The sequence below is a fragment of the Hyaena hyaena genome, unplaced genomic scaffold, assembly GCF_003009895.1.
Source record: "Hyaena hyaena isolate Hyena2069 unplaced genomic scaffold, ASM300989v1 scaffold_156, whole genome shotgun sequence".
NCBI classification, from domain to species: Eukaryota; Metazoa; Chordata; class Mammalia; order Carnivora; family Hyaenidae; genus Hyaena; species Hyaena hyaena.
Window position 1 is genome coordinate 2191278 of NW_024080788.1, and position 24138 is coordinate 2215415.

Genomic DNA, 24138 nt, shown 5'->3' on the forward strand with positions numbered 1-24138 from the left:
TTAAGAATTAAAAAATACATAAGCCCTGAAAAATATAATGAAATCTTACATATCCAAATGTCTAAGTTAGTGAAAAACAAGAATGTGAATGAAAGCCACATAAAGAACATAAAAATGTTTACTGCCACTGAAGGACTATGTTTGCAACCATGTTTTAAAAACAAATCTACTTTAAACTAGAACATGAGGTGACTTTTTAGATATACATAAATTAGAAAAATAATACATAAAATACAAATACAGAAAAATTTTTCTTGGTGATTACACTTACTTTTGGCTCAGATGTCGCACTTCACTTTCCACTAAATTAAAGAAAAATTTGAGCAGGGTCAGGTGGAGCACCTTACTGCCACTAATATTTTTCGAAATTTGGTGACAAAAATTTTCATTGTAAAGACAAGACCTGAAGAACATGAACCGAATAATTTATAACATACAAGCAATTCAATGAACATTCTGTGAACAAAGTATTTCTCTGAGAGTATTATTAGATTTCTAATGAAATTTACTTCAATAAGCTATAAAGCTAATCAAAATTTTATTAGTCTTCACTTTCAAGTGAAGATTTCAACTAAGAAATCTTATGTAACAATACTTATAATAATCTTCCAGATTTATGTACTTGTAACTGTCTACCTCTGTCTCCACCATTCCCATTTTCTTTTTGCATACCACATTGTCAGGTTAGTAGGGTCGTGAATGACTGTTAAGTTTAACAATATTTAATACTCATGTCTCTTCTAGAAGATGTTCCAAGGCTATATAATTATCTGAAAACTGTCAGAGATGGATACCATAGATTTCATTTTAAAAAAACAAAATATATACTATGGAATACTGCAAATATATTTAAAAGTAGACTAATGTTATCCAGTTCATCTATATGCCTACCACTTCCCTAGACACCTTCTTTCTGACTGCCAATGAACCCAATTGTTTTTAAATGAATCTGGGTATTTATTAAAAAGTCTACTTGTAATTCTACCTTCCACTGCATCGATTAATTCATCCAAACATTTATTAAGCATTTACTATGTTCCAGATATTGTATTAAGCACTAAGGATAGAGATGTCTAAAACTGAGCATTTAAGTGAAGAGATGGGAAAATATTAATTATACAAATAGAATCAAAAAGAAAGCTAGGGTAGCAATACTAATACCAGACAAAACAGACTTTAAAACAAAGATTGTAACAAGAGACAAAGGACACCACATAACCATAAAGGGAATAATCCAAGAAGAAGATATAACAATTTTAAATATTTATGCACCCAACATGGAAGCCCATGAATACATAAAGCAACTATTAACAGACATAAAGGAAGAAACAGATAGTAATACAATAGCAATAGAGGACTTTAACATCCCACTTACATCACTGGATAGACCAGACAGGAATTCAACAAGGAAATAGTGCCATTGAATGACACATTGGACCAGATGGATATAAAAGATATATTCAGAACATTCCATCCAAAAACTGTAAAATACACCTTCTTTTCAAGAGCACACAGAACACTCTGGAGAAGAGATTACATCTTAGGCTACAAAAAAGTCTCAACAAATTCAAAAAGACTGAAATCATACCCTGCATCTTTTCTGACCACACGGCATGAAACTAGTAATAAACCACAAAAAGAAACCAGGAAAGAACACAAATACACAGACATTAAATAACATGCTACTAAGCAACGAATGGGTCAACCAAGGAATCAAAGAGGAAATAAAACGGATACATGAAGATGAATTAAAATGAAAATACAATTGTCCAAAATCTTTGAGACACAGAAAAAGCTATTCTAAGCAGGAAGATTATAGCAATATAGGCCTATCTCAAAAAGAAAGAAACATCTCAAAAAAACACCTTAACCTTAAGCCTAAAAAGAACAACCAAGCCTGAAGCCAGCAGAAAGAAGGAAATCATAAAGATTTAAGCAGAAACAAATGAAATAGGTACTAAAAAAAAAAGGCAAATCAGATCAATGAAATCAGGAGCTAATTCCTTGGAAAGATGAACAAAATTGAAAAACTAGAGAGACAGGAATCAAATAAATAAATACAGAAATGAAGCAGAGGAAAAGTAACAATTGTAAGCACATAAATACATAGGATTATAAAAGAATATTATGAAAAACTATATGCCAACAAACTGGACAACCCAAAAGAAACAGATAAATTTCTGAATCAGGAAGAAATAGAAAATTTGAACAGACTGATTACTGGCAATGAAACTGAATCAATAATCAAAAAAATCTCTCAACAAACAAAAGTCCAGGACCAGATGACTTTTCAGGTGAATACTACCAAATATTTAAAGACAATTTAAAATTTATTCTTGTCAAATAATTTCAAAAAATAAAGAAGGAAAAAAGCTTCCAAATCCATTCTGAGACCACCATTACCTTGATACCAAAAGTGGATTAAGACATCACAGAAAAATAGAATACTATAGGCCAATAACTGATAAAGATGTAAAAATTCTTAACAAAATATTAGCAAGTCAAATTTAACAATACATCTAAGAAACAATTCACCATGATCAAGTGGGATTTATTCACGGGATGCAGGAGTAGTTCAATATATTCACAAGTCACTCAATATGATGCATCACGTCAACAAGAGAAAAGATTAAAAACGTACAATCATTTCAACAGATGCAGAAAAAGCATTTGACAAAGTACAAAATCCATTCATGACAAAACTCTCAACACAGTAGGTATAAAGAGAACATACCTCAACATAATAAAAGTCACTTAAGAAAAACCCACAGCTAACATCATCCCTAATAGTGAAAAACTGAAAGCTTTCTCCCTAAGGTCAAGAACAAGACAAGGATGTCAACTCTCACTACTTTTATTCAACATAGTACTGGAAGTCCTAGTCACAGCAATTGGACAAGAAAAAGAAATAAAAGGCATCCAAATTGGTAAGGAAGAAGTACAATGTTATTTACAGATGATGATGTAATACTATATACAGAAAATGTTAGAGGTGCCTATGTTGGTCAGTCGATTAAGCAACCAACTCTGGTTCAGCTCATGATGTCATGGTTCAAGCTCCGTGCTGACAGCTCAGAGCCCGGAGCCTGCTTTGGATTCTGTGTCACAGAAACAATAGCATAAGCTACTAAGTATCTACGCGTAAAGGCATTAAACAAACCATACTGTCAGGAGAAAATCCACAATGAACAAAAGATACAGTATGCCTGAACATTTGAAAAGTGTAATTAAACCATAAGAGTAAGAGTTGAAAAATGATGCTGAGGTTTTGCTAGAGATTAAGTGCACCTTTTCCTGCTTCCCCCAAATAAAGTCATAGCTTACTATATAATCACACCTTAGTTTCAGAATTTTCTCAGTATAAAGCAACGGCTACATACACATAAAATGCTTATTGTTAATGTAATAATTCAATGTGCAATGCACATGACTCCAAAGACTACAATTTGGGGCAAATATACACCAACTGAAAAAACACAATTCAAGTTTCAAAACCTGCTCTTAAAATTATTTACAGGACACTCAGATCATTTTTACTTCTCAGTAAGATAAAGATGTCACGCTGCCATTTGATTATCAGTCTACCTTGGCATGGGAAGAATATACATTACCAGATGCCAATTTGAGGGATTGAACACTCAAAAAAGTACTTATTTCTCAATGGCCAATAAAGATAATTATAAGTAAGCTTATGTTTACATTCTGCTGAAGACATCTCTACAGTCTCAGCATCTAACAATATCTAACAGACTCCCAAAATCCTATCAGGTTAATGATGCTGCAGTATTTTAAGGAGGAGCCATTTCAGCTTAAGTCATTCAGAGTCAAACATCTTAAGAATGACCAAAATCAAACCTTTATGTAACTGTATAAATGTGATCCAAATGTGTCCACCACTAAGTTTTCAAAAAGAAACATGTTATAAATAAGCAAACTATATCTGGTCACTGATATGTGTATGGACTCCCTAGATGTCTTATTGGGCTTAATTACAGACCACTCACAGCAAGACATTTTTAGTAGAAAGTGTAGCATGATGTTAAGCCATTTTAGCTTTTGCACATACATGTTGCACTTCTGGCTGATGATGCATTAAGATTTGCAGCATTACACTATTAAGCTGGGATGCACCCACACCTTTAAATGGCATAAATATCAATGTCATCATCCTTGTTGTCAGACTTCACAGCTTCAACTTTAGGTATACTGGCAGTCTTCGAATACACCACCTCAATATTCTCATCTTCATCATCTTCTTCACCTCCAGAAGATTCCTCCTCTGGTTCCTTCAACCATTTTATAAATGGTTCTGCTTTGACATGAATCTCCTTGGTAAGGTCCTTTGAGACATATTTCTTAGAGGCCGTTTCTGACCAACTGATGATGACTTCTTCTTCCAACAGATCTGCATCATACAACTTCTTCAAGATATGGGGAATCTTGGAAATGAGCTGAGCTTGATGCACTGGTACCACACACTCCAAACCATGAAGAAGGTATTGCTGAGCTTTTTTTGTTGTTGTGACAAAATCGTAGGAAATGGTGCCTGTATTTCTTAATTTGTTCTCTAATCTTCTCATTAAAAAGAACTTCAGTCAAAACAAGAGGACCCATGGCTTTTCCATCCAATCTTTCTGCTTCAGCAACAATTTCTTTGTCCGATGAGTCAATAATACCTTCTTCTTTCTTTTTCTTAACAAAATCAAACAGGACATTGACCAGCTCTTCAACAGTCCTTTCCAAATCATCAATGAGCGTCAGAACTTTTGCATGGTCACTGATTTCATCCATTCTGCAACTTTGAGCTTCCTCAGTTGTATGCTCCCCCCAATCATCATCCTACTCTTCTTCCACAGCATGTGGAAGAGGACTGATTTCATCTGGTGGTGGTGGTGGTGGGGTCTCACTGCTGGACATGGAACCATTTTCCTTGTCTTTGCCCTTCCTGTTTTTCTTTTCCTTTTCTTTCTTCCCTGTACCACTGTCACTATTCTCAGGTAGGTTTCTGAGAATGAATGTGCAGAGTTTATGATGTGTGTGAAGCATGCCATGATAGCCACAGGCTTTACAAGAGTTACCTACTGTTCGCTTCTTTGGACTGACATGCAGATCTGTGTCTCCCTCTTCCTCTGCCCCTCCCTTGCTCTCTTTCTCAAAAATAAACAAACATTAAAAGTTTAAAAGAAAGAGAGAAAACATTAAAGACTCCACCAAAAAACTATTAGTGCTAATAAATTAATTTAGTCAAGTTGCAGAATACAAAATCAATTTACAGAAATCTGTTATTTCTATACACTAGTGAAGTAGCAGAAAGAAAAATTAAGGAAACAATTCCATTCACAATTGCACCAAGAAGCATAAAATACCTACCAATAAGCTCAACCACAGACATGAAAGAACGGACTCTACTTTGAAAACTCTAAAACACTGATGAAAGTTATTAAAGATGTATCTATTTATTTAAATGGAAAGATATTCCATGCTCATGCACTGGGAGAATCAACACTTTTAAAATGTCCATAGTATTCAAATCAATCTACAGATTTAATGCAATCCCTACCAAAATACCAATAGGATTTTTCACAAAGATAGAAAAAGTAATACTAAAATAGAACCACAAAAGACCCCAAACAGTCCAAACAATCTTGAGAAGAATAAAACTGGGGGTGCAGGGGTAGCTCAGTTGGTTAAGTGTCCAAGTCAGCTCAGGTCATGATCTTGCAGTTCATCAGTTTGAGCCCTGTGATGGGCTCTGTGCGGACAGCTCAGAACCTGGAGCCTGCTTCAGATACTGTTTGTGTCTCTCTCTCTGTGTGCCCTCCACTCGCACTGTCTCTCAGAAATAGCAAACTTAAAAAAAATAATAAATTAAAAAAAATAAAGCTGGAGGTATCACAATTGCTGACTTCAAGATATAGTACAAAGCTGTAGTGATAAAAAAACAGTATGGTACTGGCACAAAAAGAGACACACAGATGAATAGAATAGAACAGAAACCCCAGAAATAATCCCACAATTATGTGGTCAATTAATCCATGCCATAAAAGACAAGAATATGTGAGAAAAAGACAGTCTTTCCAACACATGGTGTTGGGAAGAATGGACAGCTAGATGCTGAGGAATAAAACTGGACTACTTTCTTATATCATACACACACACCAAAAAAACCCCTCTAAATGGATGAAAGACCTAAAAGTGAGACCTGAAACCATAAAATTCCTAGAAGAAAACATAGGCAGTAATCTTCTTTTTTTTTTTTTTTAATGTTATTTATTTTTGAGAGAGAGAAACATAGAGTGTGAGCAGGGGAGCAGCACCGCGAGAGAATGTAACACAGAACCCAAAGCAGGCTCCAGTCTCTGAGCTGTCAGCACAGACCCTAACACGGAGCTCGAACTCACGGACTACAAGATTGTGACCTGAGCCGAAGTCGATGCTTAACCAACTGAGCCACCCAGAAGCCCAAGGCAGTAATCTTTTTGCGATCAACTGCAGAAACATTTTTCTAGCTATGTCCCCTAAAGCAAGGGAAAAAAAAAGCAAAATTAAACTACTGGAATTTTTCCACAATAAAATGCTTTTGCCTAGCAAAGGAAACCATATATAAAACAAAAAGACAACCTACTGAATAGGAGAAGATATTTGCAAATGATATATCTGATAAGGGGTCAAGAGCCAAAATATATAAAGAACTTATACAATGCAACATCCAAAAACCAAATAATCTAATTAAAAATGGGCAAAAGATATGAACAGACATTTCTCCAAAGACGACATCCAGATGACCAACAGACACTTGAGAAGATGCTCAACAACACTTATTAAGGAAATGCAAATCAAAACCACAATGACATCACCTCACACCTATCAGAATGGCCAAAATCAAAAACTCAAGAAACAGCAAACATTGGCAAGGGTGTGGAGAAAAAGGAACCCTTGTACAGCTGGTGTTAATGCAAGCTGGTGAAGCCACTGTGGGAAACAGTATGGAGGTTCCTCAAAAAATTAAAAATAGATATAATCATAGGATTCAATAATTCCACTCCTGGGTATGTGAGCTTAAAGGAAATAGAAACACTAACTGAAAAGATATATGCATTGTGTTTACTATAGCATTATTTACAATACCCAGTGTATGGAAGCAATCCAACTATCCATTCAGAGATGAATGAGGTTCTTTACAATGGAGTATTACTCAGCCATAAAACAAAAACAAAACAAACAAAAAACAAAACAAGAAAACCCAAAAACCCTTGCTATTTCCAACAACATGGATGGATCCACATGGTATCATGTTAACTGAAACAAGTAAGTCAGAGAAAGCCAAATACCACATGATCTCACTCATATGTGGAATTTAAGAAACAAAATAAATAACAGAAAAAATAAACCAAATTCTTAAATACAGAGAACTGGTGGATGCCAGAAGGGAAACGATGTGTAGGTAGAGGGCCAAAATAGGTGATGGGAATTAAAGAGTACACTCAGCATGATGAGCACTGAGTAATGAATAGAACTGGTGTATTGTTATTTCATATATCTGAAATTATAACACTGTATGTAAATTATACCTAAATTAAAAAAAAAACAAAACTTAAAAACCTGGGCATCTACTCTTCATAAAGTCAGAAGCTGAAATAAGTGATAACAAAGGAAAGGGCAAGAATTATGAAGTAGCATCTGATATATACACTAGTTTACTGCAGCATTATTTAGAATAGCCAGTGTATGGAAGCAGCCCAAGTATCTATCCAGAGAAGAATGAATTTCTGTACAATGCTGTATTACTCAGCCATAAAACAAAAAAACAAAAACCCTTGCCATTTGCAACAACATGGTTGGATCCACATGGTATAATGTTAAATGAAAAATAAGTCACAGAAAACCAAATATATTCTTGGGGTTCAGGAACAGAGGTATATTTAGGCAGAGAGAACATAAGACTAAAGGGATAGGAAATGAAAAATAGTTCAGTTACTGAGCAGATTTGGGAAAATAATGAAGACGAGAATACAGACATATAAAGTAGCTAAACACAAAAGTTCTTACATGTTTTGCTAAAGAATATCAACTGTCTCCTATAGGTGATGTGTCAGTTAATGGAAATCTTTTATCTGAGAAATGACATTACTTTGGTAAAAGTATCCTGAGGTACCTTGGAAGATAAAGGGGAAAAAACAGAATCAAGATCAATAAAGCAGGTGTTGCAGTAGTTTACATATGAAACCAAGAGGGCTTTTTAAATAACGACAATGGGAGTAAAGGAAGATGCAGATTTGTCAATTAGAAAGAATGTCAGCCACATAATCCATATATCCTCACATTCTATACACTTAACTGACTGAGTCACCCAGGTGCCCCCGCTTCACATTCCATACAAATGCTGGGCTAGTTCTGTTGGCTTTAGAATTGTGTTTACATCTCAGCCACCTTCAAAAGTGAAGGAACTGGCACCTGGGTGGCTTAGTCTGGTTGGCACCCGACTCTTGATTTCAGCTCAGATCATGATCTCACAGTTCATGAGTTTCAGCCTTTGGAGGGCTCTAAGCTGACAGCGGGGAATCTGCTTAAGATTCTGATCTCCCTCCCTTTGTGCCCTTCCCCTGTTCACATGCGTGCATATGCTCTCTCTCAAAAATAAATAAACATTCTTTTTAAAAGTGAAGGAAATGTTTTTTTATCTTTTGTCCCCAGAGTGTATGTAGCACAGTGTGTGGCTCCCAATAAGTACTCGATAAACACTTGTTGAAAAAATTAATAAAATTCAAGCTAGCTATTTGATTAGTTCACATCCAATACATCACAACCTTTATATCTTTATAATCTCAAAGAGATAATCAAAGGTCTAGTCATTGCCTAGTCAAGTGTCCTTCTCTCATCATGATGAAGCCCTAAAACTGAACACTTGGATAATGAAGTACTTCCCAAACAAAAGCAGGCTATCAGGTACAGGGAGCTATCAGAGAAGAAAGAAAAAAACAATTCATGGTTTGGTAGAAAGAAAGAGAATAGAAAAGATTTTCAGAGAAACATTTTCAAGACAAAGGAATAATCTGGGAAGAAAACATGCAGAGACATGAAAGGAATGACTCTTTAGAAAACACTAATTTGTTTCAAAATTCAGATCTGTAGCTAAAAAAATAAAAAATCCTCTGAGAGAATATATACAGTCACAAATGTTTACAATTTTGATGACCAAAATTTGATACCCATATTCAATAAATTTTAGATTTTCAAACAATATACACACCTACAATTTTGTTAAAAAATAAAAACAAATAATGAGTTGTTTTTCCTATCTATTTCATGTATTCATTAAACTTCTTTTGTAAAGAAACTAAATGACAAAAATGACCAATCTGGACTTGACCTTTTTAGGAAAGTTTTATAAAAAATACAAAAAACATATTACACACACATATACTTTTTCTAACATGAAACATACTTTCATTTTTGTCTAGAACATATATAGCAAAACAAGGTAAAACTTAGCATCCTCACATGTCAAACTTCTTACCTGATCAGCACTTCTATTAAAGACCATGCTCCTTTCATGCAAGTTGGACACTGAAACAGCTCTAAGTAATATCTTGACATGGCTGGGGACTTCCAAGGAGGATGTAGGTGAAGAAGAGCAGACAATATATGAAAGTATCGGCCAGAAAATGTATCTATGTTATCCTATTATTTAAAAACAAACAAATTAAAAATACACTTTTACCAGTTACTCCAGTCTAAAACTGTAATAACCATGACCTTTCTTCCCAAATAGATGTATTTGGAAGTTATCATACTTAACTAGTTAAATACTGCAACTGAGAAAGAGGCACATTCTAAATATGTTTCTCTACATTAGGTAGTCCCAGCTACTGAGACTAACTTATATGAAATGTCCACTACTTTTCATGATTATAGTGTGATTTAGAGTGCCCAAATATGACCTCAGAAGAATTAAGCTTTTCATGTAATATGCTTACTTATCGCCAACATTAATCTGACATAGCTTAAGTTGGTTAGGTCTTCAAATTGGCACTTTGATGAAGAACAGAATTAGTAAGCTACCTTTGAAAAGCTGTTCTTATTGGTTTTCACAGTTTAAGGAATATGTTTATTGTCTGTGAATACTATGAATAAAAATGATTATCACTGTACAAATGGCTTTCCTAATCAGTGTTACCAGATTTTTATATTAGTTCCTTAACTGCCACAGGAAAAGAAATCATATAAATTTTTCCTAAGAGAAAATTATCTTGGAGATTCTAAGAAAGTAAGTAAATCCCTCAGAATAGTACCTAGAAAATAGTTTAAAAGTAAAAAAGAAATGGTCTGCCATCTCAGGTCGTGGCCCTGCTGGGATGCACTAGAGAGATCTGACACCCAGACCTATAGTTCTCACAGGAAACCAGCCTTGTGCCTGCAGGAGTCCACGCTCCCATCCGGACACAAGCAGGAAAGTAGGCCTCCACAAACGTGCTGCCTCCTAGCTCAACAAAGGGATGATCCAGGAGGAACCCTGGAGGGAAGTAGTATCCCTCTTCCCGCTGCACCTTTTTCTGCATCGCCCAGCCTAAAGTCATACTGTCCTTCTCCAGAGTAGAATATACTTCTCTCAAACCAGGATATGAAGGATTGCAGAATGACTCAATTTCCTTAGTGCATTTGTAAAACAGTTCACCCAGTGAAGACAATGATGCTCTTTTTCTGACATCACGTAACAGGTAATTGTGTTTTTTAAGTCTTATGATATCATCAGCATAATTTCACCTTCTGAATTTGGATGAATTCTGGGACATAAACAAGATCAGGCTGTAGGTGTCTAAGAGTGAAGGCCATGACTTGAATCATGGTGAACTCATCAAGGCAACGAACTCCTGTGAGATGGTCCTGTAGCAGCCAATCAATGCTCTCTTTTGTGACACCCAATCCTTGCTGTGGAATTTTGAATTCCTAATTCTGAATTCTCCCATTTTGTCTCTCATTGCTGTGTTAGTTCTCTGTGACTAATATTTAGTAAATTGTGAATTTTTATTAAGTATTTTATAACTCTCAATAAAAAACATACACAAAAAAAGAAAAGAAAAAAAAAGAATAGTAATATATGGCTACAGCATTTCCTATTAAAACAAGGGAGGGGCACCCGGGTGGCTTAGTTGGCTGAGCGACCGACTCTGGCTGCTCAGGTCATGAACTCACAGTTCATGAGCTCAAGCCTCACACTGTCTTGCTGCTGGCAGCACAGAATCCACTTCAGATCTTCTGTACCTCTCTCTTTACCCCCTCCCTTATTTGTGCTCTCTCAAAAAGAAAACAATTAAAATTAAATAAAAATTTTAAAAATGGGAAGGAATATTGCAAAGGCAAACTGTAAATATATGAAAAATGAGAATGTTCATATTTTAACATTCCCTGAAAGATTATAAACCCCTAAGACTACTCTTACCTGTAGAATGTTCTCTAGTAAAGCATGAAGAAGGCATACAGGGGGGATATAATGTGCTTGTAAAGAGGAAAGCTCTTCAATTGCCTCTTTAAAAAACTGTCCTTCTATGAGACTTTCAATTAAATTTAATACACCTCTAGGAAATTCAGCATTTTTAACCTAAAAGAAAAATAATAAAGTCTATGAATTAAGAGAGAGACAACTTTTGGGAGCAAATCAAATTCATAAGGAGGCTTAATTTTCTTATCTATAAAACAAACATAATTCCTTCCCTCCTGACTTTACACGATTGTTAGATGGTTCAAAAAGATTATTCAGGGGCACCTGGGTGGCTCAGTCGGTTAAGTGTCTGACTTCAGCTCAGATCATGATCACACAGTTCGTGGGTTCGAGCCCCATGTCAGGCTCTGTGCTGACGTCTAGCTCAGAGCCTGGAGCCTGCTTCGGATTCTCTATCTCCCTCTCCCTCTGTCCCTCCCCTGCTCACAATGTCTCTCTCTCTCAGAAATAAATTAAAGAAAAAGACATTAAAAAAAAAAGATTATTTATATGAATGTGTTTTATAACTATAAGGTACTACAAAAATATACATTGGTTGATTTGTTTATTATTCTCTGTTGCCTTAAATAGTAAGGGGAAATCCCACCACTAAAAGAAAACATTAAAAGGCAAAAGGCATTTACAAAGTATGGCTGATAATGAGGAGACCTCAGAGCTACAAGTACACACAGATCTTTAGGTGCAAAACCATTTTTTTGGTTTTCTTTAAACTTATAAGCAAACTGTATCTATTAAGATATACTAAAGATATTAAGATGTTATCAAGCACAATCAATATTTGTAAAAAGTTTCATTTGCTATCATGTCACAGAATCACTTTGAAGATGCACATTAATAAAACTGTAAGAAATGAAATTTCTTTCATTAGAATGAAATACATTCCCCTTGGTCAAAACAGAACTACAATGAACTAGTGGAGAGTTAAAAATACTCTGAAAGACTACATGAAATAAAATGTAAAGGAATGAATAATAATACAAAGGAAATAATGTACTTTCATAAATATAATATTGAAAATTTAACCTGTAAGTAGTAATCATAAAAGCTGTGCAATGTGGAAGCAGGGGTATATAACTCATCCATGATGAGCACAAGTTGAATTTTTAATTCTCATTATCAGTTTTTGCTGCCATATACAATTTTTTGGGAGCTCTGACAGAATATTATTTTTCTTTTTCATTGCTAATGAGAGAAAGTACATTTCACATTTGATGACAAGCTTTGTTGTGCAGATAACACATTCCTTTATATCAAAAGAACTAAAAATGACAAAATACACAGCTTATTTTTTGCCTCCATCACCACCCTGCTCCAAGCCCCTTACCTCAATATTGTACACTGGTTGTTTATCTAGTCTAATGCAGCTGTATCTGATAGCCTACAAAATAGCAACCATATTACCAAAATTAAGCATTTTTTTTTTAAGGTAAAACAATACACTTCAGTGTACAAAAAAGTAAAACCTTGGGCAAATGTATAGAATAGACTCAGGTACATATTAAAGCTGTAATTGATCTGATACTGATACACATATATTCAGACCATGACTTCCATCACTTTAAAGTAACAGGCCTCTCGAGAGTATGAACGTTCTCTATTTTCTCTTTCTAAACTAATTTAAAATTAAAGTCATATTCACTTTGAAGAACTGAAGAAGTCCATTGTCCTTAGTATTTTAATAATTAGAAATAATAAATGCGAAGAACATTTTGTATAAAAGTCCACAGAAGAAAAAATGTAGTCACGTTTTCAATATAACAATCTTTCTCCGTTTTAAAATACTATAATTCTATATTTGTTTCAAAGAATAGACTTGAAAAGTTATTTGTAAACGTAAAAAGAGATAATATTCTGATTATATAATGAGTTCTAGATACACTGATATAAAATAACCTAATGGAAAAATTGAAAATGAATCTAAATATGCAGCTGACAAAGACAGAAATCCACAACTGGTAAGCGAAGGTATGAAATATGCTCAAATTTGCTACTACCAAAAGAAATACAAATTAAAACAATGATAAAGCTTTGGCTTCCACTCAGGATGTAGAAGTGAAAACCAGTAAGCCTTTGGGTAAGTGAACAGGAAAAACAAATCTTTACCTGTAAAGAAATCTTTACCTCAGATCATTAGCAATCTCCTACCACTGGGGGCAGGGCAAGATCACTGAGAAAGCTTTCCCCCAACTCTCAAGAGCTGCCTAAAACTGAGGCTGACCCAGAACAAAGGCCATTAATCCAGCCCTCATTCTCTAATATCAGGCTAGCAAACATTATAGCACCAAGATACAACAGTTTAGAAACACCTAATTTGTCTTTAGCATTACTGAGCTATAAATAGCAGAGAATTCAGCTTGTTTATTAAATGTCCAAATGCATTACTGTTCATAACAAAGTAAGAAACAGAAAATTTTATACTATTGTTATATTTTGGTTACACTCAAGGATAGGAAACTAGAGGAAATTTTAGTATGACAAGTTCTACCTGAGCTCTATATATGTGCTTCCTTAAGTCATTTTTTATTTCAACAATATCCACATCTGTCCTGACATCCTTGGGTTTTGATTCTTTGGCACGATCAGCAAAAACAGAACTCTTCATTTCTTTCTGCATACATGTAAAAGTACTTTAGACAGTGTACTAAAGCAGTATCACCACAAATGTAAGTATCATCATGAACAAAGTATCATCACGAACAAAAGAACACAAGAAAAATTCATTCATGAAGCATGAACCTCGACAAAGACCCTTATAATCATATTTCATAAAAATAATATAATGAAATAAAAAGTTTTAAAAAGGAAACATTTTAATTTCAAACTTTTACCTAGGGAAATTTTCCTTTTAACCTGTTCCTAATCTTTCCTGGAATCTCTCCCTGCTGCCTCCCTTTTATTGCCATGGTCACACATAACATGATTCCTTATTTGTCTACCTTTATCATCTTTTTGAAGATCCTTCTGAATACAGTATATAAACATGCTATAGTTTACATTAATTTGTACCCTAGAAAAATTAAATCGAGAAGGATCCCATTAGAAAGACAAGCTATCTTATTAAAAATAGTATTACATCAGGAAGGAGAAAGACAAAAACTAACATTTAGATTAGGAATGTATTACTCAAACTACACACACATGTAATCTTAAGGTATTTTTCACAGGAATTTTAGGAAAATTTTTAGGAATTTTAGCCTCTTTTTTCAGAACCTTTGTTTATTTTTCTTCTTTCTGACACTTAGGCAAAAAATAATACGTTTTAATATCTTGGCTATTAATTCAAATGTGTATGCATATAAAAATACTTATAAACCAAAGTTAATTATAACATTAGTTATGAATACTATACCAGATCAACTGAAAGACAATTTTTTTTCATAAGATGAGGTTATATTTGACACAGCAAGCAATATTAAAAATAAGATTCTATGTCTAGATTTTATTATGGAAGAACCAAGAAAAATGAACTGCATAGCTTACAAAGTTTTACCTGATCTCTATATATGTGCTTTCTGGAGGTGCTTTTAATTTTGTTACGTTCAATGTCTTTCCTGGAATCTCTTTCATTTCCTTTTTTGCTTTTTTTCCTCAAAGTATAACTCCTTTGGATATCTTCATCCTTTTCTTTAATTTCCTTCTACGAGTATTTAGACCACAATTAAATCTCAACATGAATGATAATGTATTACAAAATCCAAACAAACTCAAGAGTCTGACTTTTTAATTTTTTTAACCTTTATTCATTTTTTGAGAGACAGAGAGAGTAAAAGCAGTCAAGGGGCAGAGAGAAATAGAGACACAGAACCTGAAGCAGGCTCCAGGCGCTGAGCTATTAGCACAGAGCCTGACGTGGGGCTTGAACTCAGGAACTGCAAGATCATGACCTGAGCCAAAGTTGGATGCTCAGCCAACTGAGCCACCCACGGACCCCTCAGGAGTCCGATTTCTAACACAAATACACCATGTTAAAAAATAATAGTTTTATACAAGAGAAAATCTCATCTATTGTTAAAGTGGGTATATATTTGTAAAATGTTTTTAGGAAACAGATGGGAATTACCTTCTACAGTTACATACAGAGTGCTTACCACACAGCAAATCTACTCTAAGGAATGTATCCTAAGCTAGAGAAACTCCTGAACCTGAACATGTGTGCCAAGAGTCATATAAGAAAATGTTCACACTGCTCATGGCACAACTGTTCATAACTGCAAAAACCAAGCAATCAAATACACACCAAGAAAATTAAACTCAAATTTATTTATATGAATAAATAAAATGGATACAGTTGTGAGGCTGGGTCAGTTGGTTGAGGGTCCGACTCTTTGCTATTGGATCAGGTTATAAGCTCACAGTGGCAGAACAGAGCCGTGCATCAGGCTGCAGGCTCCTCACAGAACGTAGTAGAGCCTCCTTGGGCTTCTCTCTCCCTCTCTTTCTGCCCCTCCCCCACTCACATGTACTTTCTCTCAAAAATAAACATTAATTCTTAAAAAAATAGAGTTGTGAGTCAATTAAACATTGTATACACCAGCAAAAACAAAACAAAAAAGTCATAAGACTATCAATACCATAAATTATAAATACATAGCTGGCAAAACTATAAGGAAAAACAAAATAACACACATGCCAAGATAGAGATCATCTGTGGTAAGGAGGAGAAAAAGAGAACACAGCTTAGAAATGACACACAGCAGGATCTTACAAAACTGGTAATGCTCTTATTTCTTAGCCTGTCTGTCGGATACATAGCAGTCACTTCTGCATTGTTAAAAACTGTATACAAATGCCTTATAAACATTTTTATAATGTAATTAAGAAGGAGTAATTTATGAATATCATTACATTTGGTAAATTTAAAAAAGAGTTGTAAAATATAAATTATTTTTCATTTAGAGGGTCTTACCTGACTTCCACACGTGCGCCTTCCTAAGGCATCTCTCATTTTAACAAATTTCAAATCTTTACTGGAATTTCTGAATTTTTCTTTCTTGTGATGTTCAGTCAAAAGAGACCTAATGTTAACATCTTCATCATGATTTTGCATTTCTTTCTATGTGTATGCAAGAATACTTTAGTTAGACTGTGGATGAAACATAGCCTTGACACAACCAATGTTAAAGTCACAACAGAAACACCCACTCTGGAATGCAGGTTTTCTCTAACATACATATGCAATTAACTATGTTAGAACTGTGAATTATATTACATCTTAGTTACATTAAGAAGAAACAGAGAAATGCACATTTTTAGTTAACAAAGGTTTATATTGTGTTCACATATACATTTCATGTAGGTGCTTTTATTAACTTAGTCTTTCTTGGAATCTGCTTCCCGCCTCCAGAGCCCTCCCTCCCCATGCCCAGCATTTGTCATATAATTAGTCAAAACACAATTAGGTTATCTCCATTATTTTATTTTTCTAAATATTTGTAAAAATTATTTTAGACTATAGATCAAATAGGATCTTGCCATTATTAGGTATATCAAATAAAAACATCTCAAAAAAAATCTTTTTATAGAATATAGGTTTAATAATAAACATAGTAATAAGTATCAAAACCATATTGTTTATTCATTATAAAAATTATATCTATACAAGCTTTCTTAATTATGTATATTCATTATATTAGTTACAGGCATATAAGGATTCAACAATTCTATACATTAGTCAGTGCTCATCATGCAAAGGGTACTCTTTAATCTACCTATTTCACACATCCTGCCACTCACCTTCTCGCTGAGAATCACCAGTTCTCTGTATTTAAGAGTCTGTTTTTTCTAAAAATTTTTACCTCATTTCTATAAAAATATAAATTGATGTCTTTTTCTTAATTTCTGTATCTTACACAAAATCTCCATTTGATTTTTTCCATGTTAAATAAAAACGAAGTTTATTTTAGTAACTCCATCATTTTACATTTCTTTCTGTATGTCAAAATTTTTATACTGTGTTTATAATGTATTTTTCATAGAGGAACTCAAAAAGCTTCTTAAGACCACCTACATGTTAATCATAGAAAGCAGTCTTATAAATCACATAAATATCATTAAACTTTGGAAAAGACAGAAAAAATTGCATTAATATTTTAATCTGTTGTAAAATTTTATCTAATCTTTCCATATATAATTTAATGCACTGTTGATTTTACGAAGTCCCAAATACTTCTTCAAATTCTCTTCGTAAATTTTTTTTTTTTTTAATGTTTTTATTTATTTATAGGAGAGAGAGAGAGAAAGACAGCGTGAGCAGGGGAGGGTCAGAGAGAGAGGGAGTCACAGACTGAAACAGGCTCCAGGCTCTGAGCTGGCAGTCAGCACAGAGCCCGATGCGGGGCTCGAACCCACGAACCGCGAGATCATGACCCAAGCGAAAGCCAGATGCTTAACTGACTAAGCCACCCAGGCGCCCCCTCTTCGTAAAATTTTTGACAGATGCAAAATTTTTAATTTCTTTCTTGTCACATTTAAAAATATTTTAGTTTAGGTTAAGTAACAATAATTACTAGGTAAATGACTTGGTACATAAACTCAAGATTATAAAACAGAATATGAAATTGAGCATACTTACTTAAACATTAGCTATTAGCTATTCTGGAAAAAAACTAATAATGCCTTTTTTTGGTTACTGCTATTTGAAAAATTTTACATGAGAGCCACAAATATACTTCCTTAAGGTAGTTTTTATTGCTCCAAGTTCAAAGTACTTCCTGTTTGTTCCTGTTTCCTTATTTAATCAAAGTAGAATTCATTTGTATCATTAAAAAATTTTTCTTCTATATGCAGTAAAATACTAGACTTCAGATCATGAATTATGAATATACATACTGCTGACAGATAAGAATCCTTTATAGGAAACACATCCATATTAAACATACAGGGGAATTTTAAGTAATTCTCATGTGCTGAGAGCACACTACACATAGGAGCTGTCTCTTTCTATATGCATATATGCATTACTTCAATAAGAGTCTGAAAACAGAGACATAGGGCAGTATCTTGATAAGCTCAAATCACAGACAATAAAATATAGAGCTGGGTTAAAATACTCGCTGTGTTTCTAAAATTTGTTATTTCAACCATATATTGCATCTCAAACAATTACGTTACAACCAAAAATGTACATTTTTGGCCCATAAAGTTTTACCTGGGTCCTACGCATGGTCTCTTTTAAGGCACCTTTCATTTCAAGAAATCCTTTATCTTTCCAGAAATCTTTGTTTTTTTCCTGATTGCAATGTTTACTCCAAATAGAACTGGTCTGGGAATCTTCATCATTCTGAATTTCTTTCTGTATGTATATAAAAATGGTTCAATCAAGTACAATTTCAAAATTGTGTACTTTTTATGTTAACCAACTTTACCTTTAATCCTTTAGTAGTGAATAGGTAAAATGCGTTCTCCTAAATCAGAAGTTATTGCCAACATATTCTTTCAAGGAAAAAATTTCAAAACAAAGGTCCCGAATAATAAAGTGACTTCTGTGTATCTCCAAATAACGTACTGCTTTGTTGGTCTAGTAACAATCAATCCTTTTTATGAGTAATCATGAACAGAAATATTTTATCTAGTTTTTGTCCCAGTTAAAAGTATAATATAGATAGAAAAGTTTCAGATTATAGATTACTTCTCAGATTATTTTTCAGCTTTTTACTGGTAAGACTTCTCATCTGCAAGTCTACTACAAAGAGGAAAAGAGGCTTAACAGATGAATTCACAGCTCTTATTTTACTTGAACAGCAATAAGCAATCATTTTCACCTAACTTATTTCAAATATTTAAAATTTCTCGGGGCACCTGGGTGGCTCAGTCAGTTGAGTGTCCGACTTCAGCTCAGGTCATGATCTTGTGGTTCGTGGGTTTGAGCCCTGCATCAGGTTCTATGCTGACAGCTCAGAGCCTGGAGCCTGCTTCAGATTCTGTGTCTACCTCTCCTGCTTGTGCTCTCTCTCTCTCTCAAAAATAAAGACTAAAAAAAATTTAAAATTTTAAAAAAAATTTTAAAAATAAAAAATATTAAAAAAGTTAAAATTTCTCTTGCCAAGAAATCTAAAATGAATTCATAAACCACCTACGAATAATGTTAAAGACACTTGCATATGTACCTATACATAGAGTTCTAAAAGTTTGGTAGGCTAAAGAGATGGAAGTAAAGATGAGTTCATGACAGATCCCACAATGCACTTACAGAAGGGTGTTCAGAGATAACTACCTTTACACTGAGAATAAAGAATCACTGTCCTCTTAGAAAACAATTATGACAGAAGTTGAAATATGTAAGGCCTATTGTGTCATCTTCGGTTCCCTTTCACTTGTACAGGGAATCCTACGTCCATAGGGGGTCCTTTAAGCAGACTGCAATCTTCCAATCAGAGAACAATTCCTGAGAGTACCTGACTGACTTCTTTCAGTTATTGAGGAAAGTAAAATTGAAAACCAAGAAAAAGCAATACCTTTCTTCCTTCTATTCCTGGCATGAAAGAAAGTACTCTGAATGTACAAGCACAACCTGAAGTGGGACAAAAGTAAGTTTCTGGCTTAAATTTCATCTGGTTGACAATAGGAGGATAAATCCGTAAGCCCAGATCATCAAGAAATGTCTAAAATACAGAATGGATTAATCCCACATGGATTCCACTAAAACAGAATATTCAAAAGAACATGCCATTGCCATTAACAACTAGCAAGAACATACTGTTTTCTAATCCTGAATATATTTACTTACATATTTATTTGATATGTTATATAATGATCTGTGAACTAAGATTTACAACACAAGTACCCTCCATTAACTGAATTAAAAATTATAACCTGATCAACTACGACATGTGCAGTTTTTAAAATAATCTATATTTTTATAAAGCTAAACACATGATCAACGTATAATTTTTGAACCACCAATACTCTAATTGGCTATTTTAATGAAATACATAGGAATTATTTCATTTATGTGTACATACTCATTTCTTACTCCTTTTTTATAAATATTTCTTTAGTGCCAACTATGTAGTAGGCATTGTGTTAAGTCAGAGTGACTCGTGTATGTGAGGTAAAACACGACCATGTTACTTAATATTACTTTGAGTGGGTTTTCTATTACTTGCAGTCAAAAGCATCCTATCTGATCTCCATGTTGTATGGAGAAGGGAGGGAAGGAGGAAGGAAGGAAGAATGAATAATGTTTAGAACAGAGCCTGGCACATAGTAATCATTCATTAAGTATCAGTCTAGAGTAACTTTTTTAGTAGTTTTCACAAAAGCCAAAAGGAGATAATAAGTATTAGCTTTGATGCACACAAAAAAGAAATTCAGTCTCAGATAAATTACTTTCCTATTGTTGAAAAACTAATAAATTACAAATCTGGGCTACAAATTAGTTGATCTGCCACAAAAACTGTATGTTTTTTTCTACTGTCCTATTATATTTCTCTAAGACTTCCTATAATTCACTTTTCATTTTCTTTCTTAGGCTGAGAGTCAAAAGAAGTTTTAAGTATTACTAAGTGTCTTATCTTTTTTTGTGACTCCTTTGGGCCAAACAGTTGAAATACATTAGTCATTTGTTTCTCTAAATACCTATACCTTGCACTTAAATTTTAGAATGTACAATACACACTACACACTAAATGTAATTAATAGTTTTCATGTTCTGTTTTCACCACTAAATAAAGAGTAAGCACCTTGAAGTCTGACATGTGGTCTTATTTATTTTCCTTAGTCCACAGCATAATGTCTGGTACATTAAGTCTTCAGTAAGGATCTAAAAGCCTGAACTAAATAGATTCTTGATTCTGTTTACTTTCACCTGAGTCATTTTACATGGCAACTCTCAGAGGATACTTCAGAATCCATCTAATAAGGAATGTGATAGGCTATATGCCAAAGTCGTAGAAGAAGATACTGCAATGAAGGTAACTATTTTCTCATCAGAAGTGATCACAAACTGCTTTCCTTCTTTGGAATAAATGGCTATGAACTCCCAGCTGCCTAATCAAGAACTTATATAAGAATATATTAAAAAAACAAATCTAAGTTATAGATTATTTGCTACTTTTACTTGGCATACTATTGCTGCCTTCTAATATTTCAACAACTGCATCCGAATGCTGTTACACTGCTGCAGTAAAGTAAGACTATGGATAAAGCATACCAAATTTTACACTTTATTCATTTCTTTCCATAGAAAAAAAATTTATATACTTTTACTAATCAAGAATGACTTTCATTCTATTAACAGTAAAGGCTACCTTTAAACTGTTCAGATAGGAAGATCAGATAGGATGCTTTTGACTGCAAGTAATAGAAAACCAACTCAAAGTAATGTTAAGTAACATGGTCGTGTTTTACCTCACAGAATGGTCATGTGGTCCAGGGCTAAGACAAGTTTTAGCATTAGCTGATCCAGCAACTCAAGTACCTCTGTAAGGATCCACACTCTTTCTGTATTTTGCTAACTACAAGGCTGGTTTCATCCTAAGGATACCTCTCCTCATGGTCAAAACTGGCTGTTAGTAATAATTTAGGTTACATTATTCCATGTTCACATTTAGCAGGTGCCAGGCTGCCAGTGGCTGTCTTTTCAGAAGGGTGAAGAAACTTCCCAGAAGCTCTTACATACCACTCTTCATGTGCCATGGATCAAAACTGGCTTACAAGTCCATTCCCGGACCTATCATTATCACGGACAATGAGATTATCCGTAGTGCAAGCAGATCTATCCCCTGAAAAAAGGTCAAGTTTCCAATCTCCACTGCTGCTTCTCAGTAGGGAAAAGTAATTATAGAATAATATATTACATCTACTCTTGGAAAACTCTGATATCTTTCATAATTTTTCTATTAATCTAACATAAATTGAGAACTCATGTGCCAGGCTTTGCACAATATGATTTGGATATAATCATGGAAAAGTCAGACATCATCTTGATGTCCTTCTGGTTTAGATGGGGAAAACACATTAACCAAGGAATCAGCCAGTTGATTAATTACAAATGTGGTGAGAACCATAAAGCAAAATAACACTATGAAAACAATTACAGGTGAACCTATTGTAGTTAGGAGATAAGGGACGCTTCCTTGAAAAGATACCATTATAAGTGAAACTTGAATGATGACAGAAGGACAGAAGAAAGCAGGCACAGGGAGTGAGAGAATACTGGGGAGGGCTTTTTCAGGCAGAAAAAGTAGCTTTTGAGAAGACACTGAGGTAGGAAGTGGCTTAGCCTGTTTAAGAAACAGGGAGAAGGCGGGGCATCTGGGTGGCTCAGTCGGTTAAGCCTCTGACTTCAGCTCAGGTCATGACCTCATGGTTCACGGGTTCGAGCCCCGCGTCGGGCTCTGTGCTGACAGCTAGCTCAGAGCCTGGAGCCTGCTTCAGATTCTGCGTCTCCCTCTCTCTCTGACCCTCCCCTGCTCATGCTGTCTCTCTCTCCCTCTCAGAAAGAAATAAAACATTAAAAAAAGAAAAAAAAAGAAACAGGGAGAAGGCAGTTTTGTTATTGTGTAGTTGAGTGCAGAAGAAGCAGAATAGGATACACCTGAAAGGCAGGACTGAGAAGGATTCTTTGGGGAACTTCTAAGCCATATTACAAGTTTAGGACTTTATCCTAAAGGCAATGGGAAGCCACTGGAAGGTTAAGGAGGCCAGTGACAGAATTAGAGTTGTTTTAGAGCATTCTGGATGCTCCTTTTGAATGAAGAAGAGTTGACTAGGAAACGGTTAAGAGTAATCCGTAAAGTAGCAAGAGTAAAAGGTAGAGTAACAAGACAAGTAATTAAAAGTCTTCTCAGGACAGAGGAAAGAGGATGAACTCAATATAATGTTGATATAGGAAGAAAAAAGCACAGTGATGCAAGTGGTATTTGGGATAATAAAATCAACAGGATTTGGTTACTGACAAGATGTGGGGAATCAGGTAAAGGAAGGTTTCAAGGGTGATTCCCAGGTCTCTCATATAAATTACCAGGTGAAAGGTTATAGCATTTATTGAAACGTAAACACTTAAGGAGTCAGTTTTTTCTAGAAGATTAAAGTGTAGTTTTTGGACACAATGAAGTTTCTCTTCTACCTTGAGTGATCGTTCTTAAAAATTCTTTTCTTATCTCCAGACAATTCCTTCTGGACAGTTGTAATTCAGACAACTTAAGAAGTGGTATTTCCACAAAGTGGGAAGAGGGAGGCAGAGGAATAGGACAGAAAAATATTTCTAAATCCTTATAAATAGCTTCCTCTTTTCCCATGGGAAAATTACAAATTCTCAAGTGATACTACATGATACTGCTATTTTATTTATACTGACATTAAAATGCTAAAATTATTTTGTAGTAAACATCACGAAAGCACTGAAAACTAAGAGAGACTTAACACAAATTTAAATTTAAGAAGCAAGGTTCTTTCACATTTATTAGAAATATTCTCAAATATTTAAATAACTAAGAGCAAATGCCTTTAAAAATATGTCATTTTAATTACAGCCAAACCTTGAACAATGTGGGGATTAGGGGCAAGAACACCCCCTGCCAAAGTTCAACTCCACATATAACATTTAGCACCCCCACCAAAGACTTAATAGCCTCTGTTGACCAGAAACCGTAACAATAATGTAGCTGAATAATATTTTATATTTTGTATGTATTATG

The 24138-nt window shown here is 34.4% G+C and overlaps 1 protein-coding gene and 1 pseudogene across 2 annotated transcripts in view; both read right to left on the reverse strand.

The window, feature by feature from the left end:
• The window catches only part of SLF1 (SMC5-SMC6 complex localization factor 1), an 82411-nt gene that overhangs the window by 32678 nt on the left and 25595 nt on the right, over positions 1–24138 (reverse strand). The window contains exons 6-13 of one of the 2 annotated variants that reach the window (XM_039239403.1): positions 18648–18791; positions 16407–16553; positions 14991–15137; positions 13986–14108; positions 12825–12878; positions 11441–11599; positions 9518–9681; positions 272–403 (exon numbers count right to left, since the gene is read on the reverse strand). In XM_039239403.1, the coding sequence (XP_039095334.1) occupies positions 272–403; positions 9518–9681; positions 11441–11599; positions 12825–12878; positions 13986–14108; positions 14991–15137; positions 16407–16553; positions 18648–18791 (1070 nt within the window). The remainder of the gene's footprint in view (positions 1–271; positions 404–9517; positions 9682–11440; positions 11600–12824; positions 12879–13985; positions 14109–14990; positions 15138–16406; positions 16554–18647; positions 18792–24138) is intronic. The other variant, XM_039239404.1, reaches the window with a different exon arrangement.
• LOC120236521 lies at positions 4014–5115 on the reverse strand (annotated as a pseudogene).